Source organism: Salvelinus namaycush, chromosome 4, assembly GCF_016432855.1.
Source record: "Salvelinus namaycush isolate Seneca chromosome 4, SaNama_1.0, whole genome shotgun sequence".
Lineage (NCBI taxonomy): Eukaryota > Metazoa > Chordata > Actinopteri > Salmoniformes > Salmonidae > Salvelinus > Salvelinus namaycush.
In genome coordinates this window covers 915,734-935,262 of record NC_052310.1, presented here as the reverse complement: position 1 = coordinate 935,262, position 19,529 = coordinate 915,734, and the positions used below count along the sequence as shown (strand labels likewise).

Sequence of the window (19,529 nt, the reverse complement as noted above, 5' to 3'; positions counted from 1 at the left end):
CATGTTATCTCCTCTCTCATACTGACTCTAGTCTGTCCTGAGGAACCACTGGGAGTCTGGACTGTATCATGTTATCTCCTCTCTCATACTGACTCTAGTCTGTCCTGAGGAACCACTGGGAGTCTGGACTGTATCATGTTATCTCCCCTCTCATAGTGACTCTAGTCTGTCCTGAGGAACCACTGGGAGTCTGGACTGTATCATGTTATCTCCTCTCTCATACTGACTCTAGTCTGTCCTGAGGAACCACTGGGAGTCTGGACTGTATCATGTTATCTCTCCCCTCATACTGACTCTAGTCTGGACTGTATCATGTTATCTCCCCTCTGGGCTGCATCTCCACTTATGCTGCACAGAAGTGAACACAGTTCATTAATGCAACACTGCGTGTATAAATGTTGAAACTGTTAATTACTGTTCGCCAAACAATGTCCATTACAGGCTAGAGCACTTTACAATGCAAGAAGATACTGGTAGCTAACTGGCAAACTTTCCATGCTAGCTTGAAGCTGAAGCTAAAATCAATTCAATAACCTGGTACCTTGTTTGTGATACCCATAAAGAAAAAGATTGCTGATTTCAAAGCTGATTATCACCAAACATTTAATTAATACACGCTGTATCCCTCGCCTAACATTTCTCCTCGTCAAGAATGTCTTTGCTGGAACCTTGAACTGACTGTGATTGTGAATGAAGTCCTGGGTCTTAAAGAGACAGCGCAGACATTTATAAAAGAAGCATATTGTACAAAAATACATCTTTGTTTTTTTAAATATTGGTTCCGAAATAATATCCTATTGGTGAGCAAACTTGTAAATGCAGATTGTCTTTTACTTAATAATAAGGAATTCTTATCACTCTACAACAGGCGTATTCAACTCTTTCCCTACGAGACTCATCAGTAGACCTGACCCTCAGACAACCATTTCATGACTTGACTTTTAAACCATTTTTCTCCCCCATTTTGTGATATCCAATTGAGAAAAATGAGTTTAAAAAAATGTATAAAAAAACATTCTGCGAAAAGACCTGAAATGGTTGTCTCATAATGATCAACTACCAATTTCACAGAGATGAAAGAATTGTTTTAAGAATAATGGGCAAATGTTGCACTATCCCAGTGTGGAAAGCTCTTAGACTCACAGCTGTAATCGTTGCCAAAGGAGCTTCTACAAAGTATTGACTTAGTAGTGTAAATGAGAGATTTCTGCATTTAATTGTTGTCACGATCGTCTTGCGAAGAGAGTGAGGACCAAAATGCAGCGTGTGGAAAGTACATCTTCTTTATTAAAGAAAGAAGACGAAAACGACACGAACACTATACAACTAAACAAAACAACAAAACAGACGACCGTGAAGCTAATCAAACATAAGTGCTGACACTAAACACTTAGACATAGACATACCTAGAAACATTAACTCAACCATAGACATACCTAGAAACATTCACTCAACACAAACTCATACACTACACCCAACACCCCCTTTACCATATAACCACCCAAAACGACAAAACACAAACATTCCCCATGTCACACCCTGACCTAACTAAAATAATAAAGAAAACAAAGAATACTAAGGCCAGGGCGTGACATAACCCCCCCCTTAAGGTGCGAACTCCGGGCGCACCAGCATAAAGTCTAAGGGAGGGTCTGGGTGGGCGTCTGTCCACGGTGGCGGCTCTGGCACTGGTCGTGGTCCCCACCCCACCATAGTCACTACCAGCTTTCGTAGCCTCCTCCAAATGGCCACCCTCCACATTAACCCCACTGGATTAAGGGGCAGCACCGGACTAAGGAGCAGCACCGGACTAAGGGGCAGCACCGGACTAAGGGGCAGCACCGGACTAAGGGGCAGCACCGGACTAAGGGGCAGCACCAGGATAAGGGGCAGCACCAGGATAAGGGGCAGCACCAGGATAAGGGGCAACTCCGGACTGAGGGACGGCAGCTCCGGACTGAGGGACGGATCCTGGCTGGATGACGGCTCTGGCGGATCCTGGCTGGACGGCTCTGGTGGATCCTGGCTGGACGGCTCATGGCTGGCTGACGGATCTGGCTGCTCATGGCTGGCTGACGGATCTGGCTGCTCATGGCTGGCTGACGGATCTGGCTGCTCATGGCTGGCTGACGGATCTGGCTGCTCATGGCAGGCTGACGGATCTGGCTGCTCATGGCTGGCTGACGGATCTGGCTGCTCACGGCTGGCTGACGGATCTGGCTGCTCATGGCTGGCTGACGGATCTGGCTGCTCATGGCTGGCTGACGGATCTGGCTGCTCATGGCTGGCTGACGGATCTGGCTGCTCATGGCTGGCTGACGGATCTGGCTGCTCATGGCTGGCTGACGGATCTGGCTGCTCATGGCTGGCTGGCGGCTCTGGCAGATCCTGTCTGGTTGGCGGCTCTGGCAGATCCTGTCTGGTTGGCGGCTCTGGCAGATCCTGTCTGGTTGGCGGCTCTGGCAGATCCTGTCTGGTTGGCGGCTCTGGCAGATCCTGTCTGGTTGGCGGCTCTGGCAGATCCTGACTGACGAATGGCTCTAGCGGCTCCTGACTGACTAACGGCTCTGACGGCTCGGGACAGACGGGCGGCTCTAATGGCTCGGGACAGACGGATGGCTCAGACGGCGCTGGGCAGACGGATGGCTCAGATGGCGCTGGGGAGACGGATGGCTCAGATGGCGCTGGGGAGACGGATGGCTCAGATGGCGCTGGGGAGACGGATGGCTCAGATGGCGCTGGGGAGACGGATGGCTCAGATGGCGCTGGGGAGACGGATGGCTCAGATGGCGCTGGGGAGACGGATGGCTCAGATGGCACTGGGCAGACGGATGGCTCTGGCCGGATGAGGCGCACTGTAGGCCTGGTGCGTGGTGCCGGAACTGGAGGCACCGGGCTAAGGACACGCACCTTCAGGCTAGTGCGGGGAGAAGGAACAGGGCATACTGGACCCTGGGGACGCACATTAGGCCTAGTGCGTGGTGCCGGCACTGGTGGTACCGGGCTGGGGACACGCATCTCAGGGCTAGTGCGGGGAGCAGCAACAGGATGCACAGGACTCTGGAGACACACAGGAGGCTTGGTGCGTGGTGCCGGAATTGGTGGTACCGGGCTGGAGACACGCACCATAGGGCGAGTGCGTGGAGGAGGAACAGGGCTCTGGAGACACACTGGAAGCCTGGTGCGTGGTGTAGGCACTGGTGGTACTGGGCTGGGGCGGGGAGGTGGCGCCGGAAATACCGGACCGTGCAGGCGTACTGGTTCCCTTGAACACCGAGCCTGCCCAACCTTACCTGGTTGAATGCTCCCCGTCTCCCGACCAGTGCGGGGAGGTGGAATAACCCGCACCGGGCTATGTAGGCGAACCGGGGACACCATGCGTAAGGCTGGTGCCATGTATGCCGGCCCGAGGAGACGCACTGGAGACCAGACGCGTTGAGCCGGCATCATGGCACCTGGCTCAATGCCCAATCTAGCCCTACCAGTGCGGGGAGGTGGAATAACCCGCACCGGGCTATGAACACGTACAGGAGACACCTTTCGCTCTACTGCGTAACACGGTGTTCGCCCGTACTCCCGCTCTCCACGGTTAGCCTGTGAAGTGGGCGCAGGTCTCCTACCTGCCCTCGGCCCACTACCTCTAAGTCCCCCCCCAAGAAATTTTTGGGGCTGACTCACAGGCTTCCTACCGCGTCGTCGTGCTGCCTCCATTCGCCGGTATCCCTCCTCGCACTGCGCCAGAGAATCCCAGGCGGGCTCCGGCACTCGCCCTGGGTCGATCGCCCACCTGTCGATCTCCTCCCACGTTGTGTAGTCCAGATTACGCTCCCATTGCCATTCCTCCTTGCGCTGCTCCTGTTGCCGCTTATCACAGCTGCTTGATCCCGCATTGGTGGGTAATTCTGTCAAGATCGTCTTGCGAAGAGAGTGAGGACCAAAATGCAGCGTGTGGAAAGTACATCTTCTTTATTAAAGAAAGAAGACGAAAACGACACGAACACTATACAACTAAACAAAACAACAAAACAGACGACCGTGAAGCTAATCAAACATAAGTGCTGACACTAAACACTTAGACATAGACATACCTAGAAACATTAACTCAACCATAGACATACCTAGAAACATTCACTCAACACAAACTCATACACTACACCCAACACCCCCTTTACCATATAACCACCCAAAACGACAAAACACAAACATTCCCCATGTCACACCCTGACCTAACTAAAATAATAAAGAAAACAAAGAATACTAAGGCCAGGGCGTGACAATTGTCAATAAATTTGCAAAAATATCTAAAACATGTTTTTCACTTATTTTCCCTTGTTATGGGGTACTGTGTGTAGATTGGAGAGATAAAAAAGGATGTCATCCATTTTGATTTCAGGCTGTAACACAATGTGGAATAAGTCAAGGGGCACTTCCTGAAGCTACTGTATATTCGTTATGTATACTTGTGTTCCCCATGATGTATTATTGTTAATTAAAACTTTTATAAAAGAAGATATTGTTTCTTATATGCAAAATGTTGTTGATCAGTACAATAAAATAAGTCCCAATAAGTAATCTGTAGCCAAAACAAGCTCAATAGATAATAGCACTCCTCACTTGTATTATGAATAGGCCTAGGTTACATCTTGATTTACCAATAGATAATAGCACTCCTCACTTGTATTATGAATAGGCCTAGGTTACATCTTGATTTACCAATAGATAATAGCACTCCTCACTTGTATTATGAATAGGCCTAGGTTACATCTTGATTTACCAATAGATAATAGCACGCACTCCTCACTTGTATTATGAATAGGCCTAGGTTACATCTTGATTTACCAATAGATAATAGCACGCCTCACTTGTATTATGAATAGGCCTAGGTTACATCTTGATTTACCAATAGATAATAGCACGCACTCCTCACTTGTATTATGAATAGGCCTAGGTTACATCTTGATTTACCAATAGATAATAGCACTCCTCACTTGTATTATGAATAGGCCTAGGTTACATCTTGATTTACCGACTTTAACAATAAATTAGAGATTTATCGTTCAAATAATTGATTTCCATTATGTTGTTATATACTTAGATTGGTATTAAAAAAAACTAAGTCCATTGTATTGTATGATTGTGTAATTGTTTCATTTAATGCAAACATTTAAAATATATTCTAATGTAGTGATATTGAACTCAAAAGATCTGTCCGGATCAAGTGCCATTCTGTGACTTTGGCTAATACGCCTTTGTTTTTATTGCCGTGGTATCGTGATACTAAAGTTCGAATCGGTATCGCAGTCATGATTCTGATATCGTGACAACACTACAGTGTTGAAGCGCGTAAAATTCAACTGTCCTCGGTTGCAACACTCACTACCGCCTCTGAAAGCAATGACAGCACAAGAACTGTTAGTCGGGACACGGACGAATCTGGCAGATGCTAGGGGAACGCTACCTGCCCCAATGAATAGTGCCAACTGTAAAGATTGGTGGAGGAATAATGGGCTGGGACTGTTTTTCATGGTTCGGGCTAGGCCCCTTAGTTCCAGTGAAGGGAAATCTTAACGCTACAGCATACAATGACATTCTAGACGATTCTGTGCTTCCAACTTTGTGGCAACAGTTTGGGGAAGGCCCTTTCCTGTTTCAGCATGACAATGCCCCCCCTGCACAAAGTGAGGTCCATACAGAAATGGTTTGTCGAGATCTGTGTGGAAGAACTTGACTGGCCTGCACAGAGCCCTGACCTCAACCCCATCGAACACCTTTAGTATGAATTGGAACACCGACTGTGAGCCTCACTAATGATCTTGTGGCTGAATGGAAGCAGCAATGTTCCAACATCTAGTGGAAAGCCTTCCCAGAAGAGTGGAGGCTGTTATAACAGCAATGTTCCAACATCTAGTGGAAAGCCTTCCCAGAAGAGTGGAGGCTGTTATCGCAGCAATGTTCCAACATCTAGTGGAAAGCCTTCCCAGAAGAGTGGAGGCTGATATAGCAGCAAAGGGGGGGATCAACTCCATATTATTGCCCATGATTTTGGAATGAGATGTTTGACGAGCATGTGTCCACATACTTTTGGTCATGTAGTGAATATCACCTGTTATGACATACTTATGACTGTGTCGTAACGTGTGTTATGACGATGGGTGTCAAGTGAAGTGTACTACTTTGTTTGTGTAAATGATAAGAACATTCATCTAATAGCCAGGCTTAGATAATTACTTAATAATTACTTACAATCAACCAATGTTGAACAAGCTGATGCTGGGCCTAAGTAATGAAATAAACTCTTCTTTTGGATGGTGATATGAAAGGTGATTGTAAAATTGTACTCTTCTTCTAGCTAGCTATATTTATTTTACTAGGCAGGTCAATTAAGAAACAAATTCTTATGTTCAATGACGGCCTAGGAACAAGTGCCATTCAGGGGCAGAACGACAGATTTGTACCTTGTCAGCTCGGGGATTTGAACTTGCAACCTTTCAATTACTAGTCCAACGCTCTAACCACTAGGCTACCCTGCCGCCCCTATATTAGGTTAGATCACTCAGATATGTATGAAAGAGTAGAATAACCAAATATTCACATGTGAAATGTATGATTGCTGGATAAAAAAAAAATGATTTAACGGGAGCCTAAAATGTACATAAACATTCATAACACCTTTACGACATAACACCTTTACGACATAACACCTTTACGACATAACACCTTTACGACATAACACCTTTACGACATAACACCTTTACGATGGCGTTCATTGACACGTTAATGAGAGTTGAAGGCGTCCTATCATTCAGTAGCCTTCATGACTGACCTGTTCGTTCAAAATCAGTGTCTCTCATTACACTAATAGATAGATGGGTTGGATTAAATTCATACGTTTAGCATATACTAACTGTGTGAGTCTACACAATAGGTACGGCTAGACTTGGACTCAACAGTAGATAACATCTGACAAAGTCACTATGGGAAAAGTCTGTGTCAGGGATGATGTAATCAGTGGCGATTTTAGTGTGTACATCTTAGTGGAACAAACTCTGGGGATTGCATGCCAGCAAAGCCACTACACAACACAACACTAAGCAATACATTCATTGCACTGTAACGGTGACAAACGGTGCCCACAAACTGTTAGGGCCTACGTAAATCTGTCCGAACAGCAGAGTCCCATCAGCAGTCCCGACACCTTACCACTGCTACACCTGGCTATCAGCGGAGCCTTGTCTGGCAGCGAAACAGTTCATTCAGCCTTAAAAAAACATAGCTAATATGGCTGACATGCTTTAACAAATGTGGTTTCTACTGACACTTGAGATGTACAAACTATGGCATAAGGGAACAACAAGCGGATCAGAGGCATTCCGTAATTTCGATAAGACATTAATGAGCGAGTTAGGACGGACGTAGTCAATATACTTATTTGTTCAGCACTTTTTAAATGTACAGTAATAGGACATTGGCCGTTCTTATTCTCCCTGTACACCAAGTCAGAACCATAGGATAAATAAAGGGGGCATACAAGCAGACAATGAAAGCTCTTACAATATTTGATGATGACATTTCTCTAAAACAGGCTATAATCTACATGTGCACCACCAAGTTAGAACAGTAGGCTAAATTATGAAGGGGAAAGGGACCACATTTTTAGGGTGAGACACATGGTCTACTAACAGCTTACTAGACAACATACACTTAGTATTACTTTCTTAGCTATCGTATACATATCTCCCTGGCATATTACATCATTTGTGCAGCAGAATTCAATACATTTTTGGACTCACCACTTGAACAGGAAGGTGGTACTGTGGTCCTTCTTGTGGGCAAATTTTGTCATCAAAGTCTGGCATTCTCTGGGGTTTATGGTGCTTTCAAGACAACTGGGAACTCGAAAGAAAGCAAGGATGAATCCTGACGTCAGGGATCTTCAGGTCGGGGCTCTAGAAAGAGGCTTGAGTTCCCGACTTGGAATTCCGAGTTGGATGACCGTTCAGAACATATTTTCCCAGTTGGAGCTATTCTTTTTTTTTTTTTTTCCACCCAGTTTTCTTGAACTCATTGAAATCTGAGATTTCTCAGTTCCGAGTTTCCAGTTGTTTTGACCGCGGCAGAAGTCATGCTGGATTGACAATATGGCCAATGTATTCAACCTTTTCTGGCCCATGGTGTTGAATGTTTATCCTTTTAAGCTTGGAAAAGAGACCCTTAAACCCAGACTTGGACCACACACCCTCTCCACTGAATAGCAGGTTAGTGATTGCTTTACAATGCTTGCAGTTAGCCACTGATTCCTTCCAAACCACTCATTGTTGAATTTGCGATTTCCAACTTGTATGTAATGTTTATGTTCAATGGCCAATAAGCACCGATAGGTTTTATATATAATTTATCTTCGTATGACAAGGTTTGATTGAAATAGATTTGCCAGTAGATTGTCAACCTGATTCATGATGATGAATACTTGTCTAGCTTGCTACAGTAGCTAAGATTTGGAAAGTAGTCCAATCGAAGCTACGGTAGATATAACATGATTTGATGTCATTTTATCTGTGGCCAATGACTTTGAGCCTTCTTGGATGGGCACTTCTAATGTAACTCCATGGCAGCACCCAAGGGAGCTTGAACTTTCTAGCTCTCCTGTAGATTTTGCGGTGACGTAGTGTCCCACTGAGTGACAGAACACTGAGCCAATCACGGCGCAACTAGAGAAGACAACCAACCCCAACGCTCCGTATTTTCCGCTGGCTGCCCCACCACCACAGAAAGCACTGAGTTAGGCTGAAACACCTGCATTTTGGAGCTGCTTTACTCAAGAAAACAATAAAAGTTTGTATGCGGCTTTACTAACTCACAATTATTTTATTTACATTGTTTGCAAACTGATATGTGACACGTATTAATGCCAAAACGACATGCAAAGCACGCAACAGGTGTGTTTTCGCTAAACGGTCTCTTCACTGCAAAGCGAGCCAGGATAAACTTGATTCACTTTGAAAATCAGCACCTGCTGAAACTGAAACAGCAAGTTCTGAGAGAAGTGAAGGCTCTAGAACAGAAATACTATATAACCTAATATAGTCTGTACGTGGACCCTATATAGATGATCTATCTAATGTAACATCTACAGCCCCTTCTCTATTTCAGGGAGGGTTGCTAATTCATTTAGCATTTCCATGATTTTTGGGGGGGTCTCCTGAGCTAATTTGACATCAACAAATTTAGGTATAGTGAGTGAGGGATAGAGTGAAGAAGTGAGGGATAGAGTGAGTCAGGGATAGAGGGAGTTAGGGAAAGAGGGAGTGAGGGATAGAGGGAGTGAGTGAAGGAATGAGGGCAAGAGGGAGTGAGGGAGTGAGAGACTTAGGGAAAGAGGGAGTGAGTGAAGGAGTGAGGGAAAAAGGGAGTGAGGGATAGAGTAAGTGAGGGATAGAGGGAGTGAGGGAAGAGTGAGTGAGGGAAAGAGGGAGTGGGGGATAGAGGGAGTGAGTGAAGGAGTGAGGGAAAGAGGGAGTGAGAGAGAGTAAGTGAGGGATAGAGGGAGTTAGGGAAAGAGGGAGTGATAGATAGAGTGAGTGAGGGAAAGAGTGAGTGAGGGAAAGAGGGAGTGAGAGATTGAGGGATAGAGGGAGTGAGGGATAGAGGGAGTGAGGGATAGAGGGAGTGCGGGATAGAGTCAGTGAGGGGAAAAGGGAGTGAGGGTTTGAGGGATAGAGTGAGTGAGGAATAGATTGAGGGAACGAGGGATAAAGGGGAGTGAGGGAAAGAGGGAGTGAGGGATAGAGTAAGTGAGGGAAAGAGGGAATGCGGGATAGAGTCAGTGAGGGGAAAAGGGAGTGAGGGTTTGAGGGATAGAGTGAGTGAGGAATAGATTGAGGGAACGAGGGATAAAGGGGAGTGAGGGAAAGAGGGAACGAGGGATAAAGGGGAGTGAGGGAAAGAGGGAGTGAGGGATAGAGTAAGTGAGGGAAAGAGGGAATGACGGATAGAGGGAGTGAGGGAAAAAGGGAGTGAGGAATAGAGGGAGTGAGGGAAAAAGGGAGTGGGGGATATAGGGAGAGAGGGAAAGAAGGAGTGCGGGATAGAGTGAGTGAGGGATTAGAGGGAGTGAGTGGGCGATTAGAGGGAGTGAGTGGGGGATTAGAGTGAGTGAGGGATAAAGGGAGTGAGGGATTGAGAGAGTGAGGGATATATTGAGTGAGGGATAGAGGGAGTGAGGAAGGAGTGAGTGAGGGAAAGAGTGAGTGAGGGATAGAGGGAGTGAGGGAAAAGGGAGTGAGTGATAGAGGGAGTGAGGGAAAGAGTGAGTGAGGGAAAAGAGGAGTGAGGGTTAGAGGGAGTGAGGGTTAGAGGGAGTGAGGGATATAGTGTGTGAGGGATAGAGTGAGTGAGGGATAAAGGGAGTGAGGGAAAGAGGGAGTAAGTGGGGGATTAGAGGGAGTGAGGGATAGAGGGAGTGAGGGATAGAGGGAGTAAGGGAAAGAGTGGGGGATTAGAGGGAGTGAGGGTTAGAGGGAGTGAGGGATAGAGGGAGTAAGGGAAAGAGTGGGGGATTAGAGGGGGTGAGGGATAGAGGGAGTGAGGGAGTGAGGGAAGGGAGTGAGTGGGGGATATATTGAGTGAGGGATAGAGTAAGTGAGGGATAGAGGGAGTAAGGGAAAGAGTGAGGGATAGAGTGAGGGATAGAGGGAGTAATTGGGGTAATTATTGTTTATGCACTTTAGTTTTTATTGCTTTTAGTTTATCAATATATTTTAATTGCTTTGAATGTTAAATTTATGTTTATATATTAACAGTATATTTTTGGCAAATCCTTCATTTTTGTGTGTCTTGTTATTTGTGTGTCTTGTTATATTCCCTCTTCCTTTTCCCATTTATTGGAAAATATAATGTGTAACAACGTTAAGGTAACATTATCAAGGTTACTGTTTTAATTTTAAAAGTAACTCAATTACTTTTACTTTGAGTAACTTTTTAAATGAGCTACTTTTTAACTTTAGTATTTCAAACCAGTAGTTTTACTTCTATTTTAGTAAAATGTCATTAAAGTAACAGTACTTCTACTAGAACTCTTTCCACCTCTCATTAATTACTATATATTGTAGCTAACAGTGGTTTATCTACTAGTACTACCCACACACACACCCACACACACACACAGAGATACACTGACACACACACACACACAGAGACACAGAGACAGAGCGAGAGAGAGATAGAGACAGAGAGACAGAGAGAGAGACAGAGACAGAGAGAGAGACAGAGAGAGACAGAGAGAGAGAGACAGAGAGAGAGAGACAGAGAGACAGAGAGAGACAGAGAGAGAGAGACAGAGAGAGAGACAGAGAGAGAGACAGAGAGAGAGACAGAGAGAGAGAGAGGGAGAGCTACACTGACACAGAGAGAGAGAGAGAGAGAGAGCGAGCGAGAAAGAGAGAGAGCGAGAGAGAGAGACAGAGAGAGCGAGAGAGAGATACACCGACACACGTAGACAAAGACACATCCCCCCCTCAGATCTTCCCAATTCAAACCCCCAGATGATTCCCCTCCATACCATCTCTACCATCTCTACCATCGCTGTCCTGATTACCATAACCAGTTCTGACACTCTCCATTTGGAAATCAAATCATCATAATGAGCAAAAACAACGAATAAACAAACAACAGAATAAATAAACGTGGTTACTTTAATAATAATAACAAGAAACATCCCAGGAGAACAGGTTTATCTCCTGTTTGATGTGCGAATTTATTTCACATTCGGAACGCTCTGTCTGCATCCAAAATGGCACCCTGTTCCTTATATAGTGCACTACTTTTGACCAGGGTCCATACGGGAATTGGCTGCCATTTGGGATGTGTGTGTGTGTGTGTGTGTGTGTGTGTGTGTGTGTGTGTGTGTGTGTGTGTGTGTGTGTGTGAGTGTGTGTGTGTGTGTGTGTGTGTGTGTGTGTGTGTGTGTGTGTGTGTGTGTGTGTGTGTGTTGGGGGGGTTAAATGTGGTGTAGGGGGTGAGGGGACTCTAATTTTGCTAGGTAGAGAACATTGGGGAGGGGAGAGAAGGATGAGAGAGGGAGGGAAGAGGGAGGGAAGAGAGGGATGAGAGAGGGAGGGATGAGAGAGGGATGAGAGAGGGAGGGATGAGAGAGGGATGAGAGAGGGAGGGAAGAGAGGGATGAGAGAGGGAGGGAAGAGAGGGATGAGAGAGGGAGGGAAGAGAGGGATGAGAGAGGGAGGGATGAGAGAGGGATGAGAGAGGGAGGGATGAGAGAGGGATGAGAGAGGGAGGGAAGAGAGGGATGAGAGAGGGAGGGAAGAGAGGGATGAGAGAGGGAGGGAAGAGAGGGATGAGAGCGGGAGGGAGGAGAGGGATGAGAGAGGGAGGGAAGAGAGGGATGAGAGAGGGAGGAGGGGACATCTCAATTAGTTAACAGGTTTGATTTCTAAACAACCAGTGAAATGAAAGGCATTATTTAAATGAAATCAACTAGATCAAATAGAATAAGCCAGGGCTGGAAAGCATCACTCAGGGGAGAGGAATGGGACGGCTGCAAATTGCAAATAAGGGCTGTTTCCCAAATATAAACCAAATTCCCTACATAGTGCACTACTTTTGCACTACCTTTGTCCAAAAGTAGTGCACTATATAGGGGACTATTCCATTTGGGATGCAACCAGGGCTGCAATCTACAAATGAAATACTAGGGGAGGGTCATGTAATATTAGATTTATATTAGGCTGAGTTTACAACTTATACCCAGGCATTTCTATAAATCATGTTTCTTTCCCAAATAGATTTCAGAAAGTATTCACACCCGTTGACTTTTTCCACATTGTGTTGTGTTACAGCTTAAATATAGTGTCGCTAGCCTACCTAAAATACCCATAATGTCTAAGCAGATTTATGTTTTTCGAATTTCTAGTTACTCCACAATACTAACCTAAATGACAGAGTGAAAAGAAGGAAACCTGTGCAGAGTAAAGCATATTCCAGAACATGCATCCTGTTTGCAATAAATAATTCAAGTAAAACTGACAAAGAAATTGCCAAAGAAATTAACTTTATGTCCTGAATACAAAGCGTTATGTTTCGGGGCAAATCTAACACAACACTCTTCATATTCTCTTCATATTTTCAAGCATGGTGGTGGCTGCATCATGTTATGGGTATGCTTGTCATCAGAACAGGCAAAATCCTAGAGGGAAACATGGTTCAGTCCGCTTTCCAACAGACACTTGGAGACAAATTCCCCTTTCAGCAGGACAATAACCTCAAACACAAGGCCAAATATACACTGGAGTTGCTTACCAAGACGACATTGAATGTTCCCGAGTCTCCCTGTTACAGTTAAATCAGCTTGAAAATGTCTGTCTAACAATGACAGAGCTTGAAGAATGTTAAAAAGAATCATCTGCAAATATTGTACAATCCAAGTGTGGAAAGCTCTTAAAGACTTACCCAGAAAGACTCACAGCTGTTATCGCTGCCAAAGGTGATTCTAAGATGTATTGACTCAGGGGTGTGAATACTTACGTAAATTAGATATTTCTGTATTTCATTTCAATAAATTTGCAAAAAATGGGGGGAAAAAAGTTTTCACTTTGTTATTATGGGGTAGATGGGTGGGAATGTTTTTTTTTCATCCATTTTGAATTCCGTCTGTAACACAACAAAATGTGGAATAAGTCAAGTGTGGAATGTGGAATAAGTGTTGAATAAGTGTACAGCGCACTACTTTTGACCAGAGCCCTACTGTATTGGCCATGGTCAAAAGTAGTGCACTATGTATGGAATATAGGGCGCCATTTGGGACGCAGACCCATGTGGCACATGAAAGATGGTCCTGCTCTTCACCCGTTAAAAAAAGTCCTCAGATGTACAGTACCAATCAAATGTTTGGACACACCTGTTCATTCAAGGGTTTTTCTTTATTTTTTACTATTTTCTACATTGTAGAATAATAGTGAAGACATAAAAAATATTAAATAACACATATCGAATCCTGTAGTAACCAAAAAAAGTGTTAAGTCTAATTGTTACCAGGCTCCTGTAACAAGATATCTCAGTCTAACTGTTACCAGGCTCCTGTAACAAGATATCTCAGTCTAACTGTTACCAGGCTCCTGTAACAAGATATCTCAGTATAATTGTTACCAGGCTCCTGTAACAAGATATCTCAGTCTAATTGTTACCAGGCTCCTGTAACAAGATATCTCAGTCTAATTGTTCCCAGGCTCCTGTAACAAGATATCTCAGTCTAATTGTTCCCAGGCTCCTGTAACAAGATATCTCAGTCTAATTGTTCCCAGGCTCCTGTAACAAGATATCGCAGTCTAATTGTTCCCAGGCTCCTGTAAAAAGATATCTCAGTCTAATTGTTCCCAGGCTCCTGTAACAAGATATCTCAGTCTAATTGTTCCCAGGCTCCTGTAACAAGATATCTCAGTCTAATTGTTATCATGCTCCTGTAACAAGATATCTCAGTCTAATTGTTACCAGGCTCCTGTAACAAGATATCTCAGTCTAATTGTTCCCAGGCTCCTGTAACAAGATATCTCAGTCTAATTGTTCCCAGGCTCCTGTAACAAGATATCTCAGTCTAATTGTTATCATGCTCCTGTAACAAGATATCTCAGTCTAATTGTTACCAGGCTCCTGTAACAAGATATCTCAGTCTAATTGTTCCCAGGCTCCTGTAACTAGATATCTCAGTCTAATTGTTACCAGGCTCCTGTAACAAGATATCTCAGTCTAATTGTTCCCAGGCTCCTGTAACAAGATATCTCAGTCTAATTGTTACCAGGCTCCTGTAACAAGATATCTCAGATGTAACAGTGTGTTTTTTATGTTGACATGTTGAATGTGAAACACTTTAACAGTATCGGTATCAACCTTTTTTTTTTAATACATTTTAATTTTAAAAAATAATCACAAACAACAAAACACTTTTCAATGAGAAAACAGAAATCCACTGTGGGTAAAAACATAAAATAAAATAAAAAGGACTTCACCAAGATCCAGTTAAGATCCAGTTAATAAAGTAGTTAAAAAAAATGATTTTTCTGCTGCTTCCCTCACACGGATTGACCAGGTCTATATGGAACGGGTCTAGTTGTCTTCGAGTTCGTTCGGAACCGGTCTCTACATAAAAAAAAAAAAATGCATATCGGGTCCATGTGGGAAAACTCAAGTCCATTTCAGAACTTTTTGGACCTGTGATGATCTCTAGTCCCTTCGCAGGCTCAGAAGCATCCTGTGAGGGCAGGATATTGGGACAGTAGTCATGCTATGAAGTCTTGAAGCTCCCAAAAAACTGTTGGCTGCAAATAAAATTATGTCCAGCTTCTAGGACTTCTTGGACACTTGTACAATTGATAACCGAGGCTATAAAGGCTACAATATCCACCTTCTTCACAATGAGTGTATCTAAATCTCTTGATTGACATAAAACATTTGCATCTGGTTACAGTGGAACCATATCTACTTGCCCCTTTGACTCTCATCACCACATACAGATGTCGGATCTTAATTTGACTCCTTTTGTCACAGGACTAAAATAATCCTGAAGCAGGAGGATTTGAATGAATATTAAATATTTTTGACTCGCCAGAAGGGGGCAGTTGGAAGAGGTGTTTGTCGGCTATACAATAATTAGACTTCAGGTCCATTGGGCTATGTAGGCTACATGCAGGCTACATCACGTCTTGCGTGAATTCTTATGTGGACATATTTGTAGGGGGTAGGTGTACTTTTCTTCACGGAAAATCTTTTTTTTGGAGGGGGATCAATTGTTTTATTATATATTCAAGGCAAACAATAGGCTAAATGAATGATTGTCTACCTGAGTGGCTGTGTGGTCTAGTGGTGACAGCCTCTGACATACATGCCAGAGATGGCATGGTTCAAGTCTTTCCCACTTCCTTTTGACATTTTTGGAGGAATTTCTAATTTTCTAGTTACCTCAGTGCCTGTTTTGAGCTGTACTTGTCCACTTACTCAAGTCATTTCTGAGGGAATAATTTAGTTTCTACTCCTTTACATTTTACCAAATCACTTCAGTTTCATAGATATTATTCTACTGTCGCTGTCGGCAGAAAATGTCCTGCCCCCCCCCCCCCTTTTTTTAAAGTATGTGGACACCTGCTCGTCGAACATCTCATTCCTTTGTTGCTATAACAGCCTCCAAAAAAGGATTTCCACTAGATGTTGGAACATTGCTGCGGAGACTTGCTTCCATTCAGCCAGAAGAGCATTAGTGTTGGGCGATTGGGCTTGGCTCGCAGTCGGGGTTCCAATTCATCCCAAAAGGTGTTCGATAGGGTTGAGGTCAGGGCTCTGTGCAGGCCAGTCAAGTTCTTCCACACCAGTCTCTGAAATGAAATATCTATATGTACCTAGGTTTGTGCACGGGGGCACAGACCCGTGGTGTCGTGCTGAAACAGGAAAGGGCCTAACCCAAACGGTTGCCACAAAGTTGGAAGCAGAGAATCGTCTAGAATGTCATTGTATTCTGTAGCATTAAGATTTCCCTTCACTGGAACTAAGGGGCCCGAACCAAGAAAAACAGTCCCAGACCTTTATTCCACCACCACCAAACTTTACAGTTGGCACTATGCATTGGGGCAGGTAGCGTTCCCCTGGCATCCCTCAAGCTCAGATCCATCCGTCGGACTGCCAGATGGTGAAGCGTGATTCTTCACTCCAGAGAACACGTTTCCACTGCTCCAGAGTCGAATGACGGCAAGCTTTACACCACTCCAGCCGACGCTTGGCTTCGCTCACATCTTAGGCTGCTTGGCTATGGAAACCCATTTCATGAAGCTCCCGTTTGTGGGTTGTTAGCCAGATACCATTAGGATTAAGTTGCACTTTATTAATTTCTGCCTTTGTAATATTATATATTTCTGGAGAAAAATAAAAAATGTCTCATAATTCTGCTGTTGAAATTTGGTTTTGAGGGTGAGTGCAAAGCAAATAAATGGCTAGCTAGCTAACTGTAAAAAATGTAACATCACACTTGTTGTAAATCCTTTTAACACGCAGTCACCATCACATGTACTTGAAAGTATATTATGAAATACATTTTCAAAAAATAATGCTATTGAAATTGTAACATTTTATGAAATTGAGCATATTGACAGATATTAAGTCAACTTTAAATAAGACCGGAATTGAAACTGTAAAGTCTAAGGACGTTGTTTGATGTTAGACTTCATTGGAGACGATCTGTGTTGGAGGACGTCTGCAAGATGGTCCTGGCAGGCTTAAATAATAAATCAATTGCAAATCAATTGCTGTCACAGTTTACCAAAATGTGTGCATTTGTAACTAGTACTTTTTTCCACTTACTTGAGTAGTTTCTTAAAAGGGCACATTTTACTTGAGAAAATTACAATCTAAGTGAAAGTACTTTTTGTCACACCCTGATCTGTTTCACCTGTCCTCGTTATTGTCTCCACCCCCTCCAGGTGTCGCTTGTTTTCCCCAGGGTATTTATCCCTGTGTTTCCTGTCTCTCTGTACCAGTGTATTTATCCCTGTGTTTCCTGTCTCTCTGTACCAGTGTATTTATCCCTGTGTTTCCTGTCTCTCTGTACCAGTGTATTTATCCCTGTGTTTCCTGTCTCTCTGTGCCAGTGTATTTATCCCTGTGTTTCCTGTCTCTCTGTACCAGTGTATTTATCCCTGTGTTTCCTGTCTCTCTGTACCAGGGTATTTATCCCTGTGTTTCCTGTCTCTCTGTGCCAGTGTATTTATCCCTGTTTCCTGTCTCTCTGTACCAGTGTATTTATCCCTGTGTTTCTTGTCTCTCTGTACCAGTGTATTTTTCCCTGTGTTTCCTGTCTCTCTGTACCAGTGTATTTATCCCTGTGTTTCCTGTCTCTCTGTACCAGTGTATTTATCCCTCTGTTTCCTGTCTCTCTGTACCAGTGTATTTATCCCTGTGTTTCCTGTCTCTTTGTACCAGTGTATTTATCCCTGTGTTTCCTGTCTCTCTGTACCAGTGTATTTATCCCTGTGTTTCCTGTCTCTCTGTACCAGTGTATTTATCCCTGTGTTTCCTGTCTCTCTGTACCAGTGCATTTATCCCTGTGTTTCCTGTCTCTCTGTACCAGTGTATTTATCCCTGTGTTTCCTGTCTCTCTGTACCAGTGTATTTATCCCTCTGTTTCCTGTCTCTCTGTACCAGTGTATTTATCCCTGTGTTTCCTGTCTCTCTGTACCAGTGTATTTATCCCTGTGTTTCCTGTCTCTCTGTACCAGTGTATTTATCCCTGTGTTTCCTGTCTCTCTGTACCAGTGTATTTATCCCTCTGTTTCCTGTCTCTCTGTCTCCTTTCCTTCTCTGTACCAGTGTATTTATCCCTCTGTTTCCCTGTCTCTCTGTGGCCAGTGTATTTATCCTCTGTTTCCTGTCTCTCTGTACCAGTGTATTTTTCCCTGTGTTTCCTGTCTCTCTGGCACAGTGCTATTTATCCCTGTGTTTCCTGTCTCTCTGTACCAGTGTATTTATCCCTCTGTTTCCTGTCTCTCTGTACCAGTGTCATTTATCCCTGTGTTGCTTTCTTGTCTCTCTGTACCAGTGTATTTATCCCTGTGTTTCCTGTCTCTCTGTACCAGTGTATTTATCCCTGTGTTCCTGTCTCTCTGTAACAGTGTATTTATCCCTGTGTTTCCTGTCTTCTCTGTACCAGTGTATTTATCCCTGTGTTTCCTGTCTCTCTGTACCAGGTATTTATCCCTTGTTTTCCTGTCTCTCTGTACCAGTGTATTTATCCCTGTGTTTCCTGTCTCTCTGTAACAGTGTATTTATCCCTGGTTTCCTGTCTCTCTGTACCAGTGTATTTATCCCCTGTGTTTCCTGTCTCTCTGTACCAGTGTATTTATCCCTGTGTTTCCTGTCTCTCTGTACCAGTGTATTTATCCCTGTGTTTCCTGTCTCTCTGTACCAGTGTATTTATCCCTGGTTTCCTGTCTCTCTGTACCAGTGTATTTATTCCCTGTGTTTCCTGTCTCTCTGTACCAGTGTATTTATCCCTGTGTTCCTGTCTCTCTGTACCAGTGTATTTATCCCTCTGTTTCCTGTCTCTCTGTACAGTGTATTATCCCTGTGTTTCCTGCTCTCGTACCAGTGTATTTATCCCTGTGTTTCCTGTCTCTCTGACCAGTGTATTTATCCCTTGTTTCCTGTCTCTCTGTACAGGTATTTATCCCTGTGTTTCCTGTCTCTCTGTACCAGTATTTATCCTGTGTTTCTGTCTCTCTGTACCAGTGTATTTATCCCTCTGTTCCTGTCTCTCTGTGCCAGTGTATTTATCCTCTGTTTCCTGTCTCCTGTACCAGTGTATTTTCCCTGTGTTTCCTGTCTCTCTGGCCAGTGTATTTATCCCTGTGTTTCCTGTCTCTCTGTACCAGTGTATTTATCCCTCTGTTCCTGTCTCTCTGTACCAGTGTATTTATCCCTGTGTTTCCTGTCTCTTTGTACCAGTGTATTTATCCTGTGTTTCTTGTCTCTCTGTTACCAGT

The 19,529-nt window shown here is 44.1% G+C and overlaps 1 protein-coding gene across 1 annotated transcript in view; it reads right to left on the bottom strand.

Moving 5' to 3' along the window:
• The window catches only part of LOC120045310 (serine palmitoyltransferase 3-like), a 147,433-nt gene that overhangs the window by 36,244 nt on the left and 91,660 nt on the right, over positions 1-19,529 (bottom strand). Inside the window, exon 9 of the mRNA XM_038990190.1 lies at positions 9,068-9,085. Coding sequence (XP_038846118.1) covers positions 9,068-9,085 — 18 coding nt within the window. The remainder of the gene's footprint in view (positions 1-9,067; positions 9,086-19,529) is intronic.